Genomic DNA, 898 nt, shown 5'->3' on the forward strand with positions numbered 1-898 from the left:
GGGAGCTGCAGGGCGTGCGCGAGGAGAGCGGCAGGGCCGACCCGCGCATCCAGGAGCTGCAGGAGGAGATGGCCGGCCTCAAGAACCACTTCCAGCTGCAGCTGGTGCAGGAGATGAAGAAGGTGATTGCTGGCTGGGAATGCTGCTGGTGCCCAGGGACTGGGGCTAGAGGAGCCAAATTCCCTCTCCCAGTCTCTGAGAGTCCAAAGAATCCTGGCTTGGGCTGATGGGATGACAAACTGGGGAACAGCTCTCTGTGGGATGTATCCAGGGAGTGGGGCTGGAGTCAGACAAATTCCCCTTCCCAATCACTCAGATTCTGGGAGATTTGAAATAAATGGACAGGGTGCCCAGAGCAGCTAGGGCTGCCCCTGCATCCCTGGCAGTGCCCAAGGCCAGGCTGGACACTGGGGCTGGAGCACCTGGGACAGTGGGAAGTGTCCCTGCCATGGCAGCCCTGGAAGAGCTCTGTGGTCCCTTCCCACACAACCCATTCCAGGATTCCAAACACACAAATACCTAAAAAGCCAGAACAGGGAGGTCTCTCAGGCAGGGTTCCTGGGGTGGGAAGGGCCCCTTGTTGGTTTGGAGCAGAGCAGGGACCCCGTGTGACCCCAGGTGTGTCCCTGTGTGACCCCAGGTGTGTCCCCGTGTGACCCCATGCTGCCCTAACCCTGCCCTGTCCTGGCACAGACAGCCCAGGCCGAGGAGCAGCTCCGGCAGCGCTCGCAGCGGGAGGAGCAGCGCGTGGCCGAGCTGGAGGCCCAGGTGCTCCAGGTGTCCGAGCTGCTGGGCACCTACGAGAAGGCCAAGCAGAGGGACCAGGGCACCATCCAGAGGCTCAAGGACCGCATCGTGCAGCTGGACCTGGAGAACAAGACCTTGGCCATCGCCGCAT

The 898-nt window shown here is 62.1% G+C and overlaps 1 protein-coding gene across 1 annotated transcript in view; it reads left to right on the plus strand.

Moving 5' to 3' along the window:
* Positions 1–898, plus strand: part of GCC1 (GRIP and coiled-coil domain containing 1) — a 9,305-nt gene that overhangs the window by 1,060 nt on the left and 7,347 nt on the right. Inside the window, 3 exon segments of the mRNA XM_031065168.1 lie at positions 6–122; positions 694–896; position 898. The exon segment at position 898 is cut by the window's right edge and continues 430 nt beyond it. Coding sequence (XP_030921028.1) covers positions 6–122; positions 694–896; position 898 — 321 coding nt within the window.

The sequence above is a fragment of the Geospiza fortis genome, unplaced genomic scaffold, assembly GCF_000277835.1.
Source record: "Geospiza fortis unplaced genomic scaffold, GeoFor_1.0 scaffold494, whole genome shotgun sequence".
NCBI lineage: Eukaryota > Metazoa > Chordata > Aves > Passeriformes > Thraupidae > Geospiza > Geospiza fortis.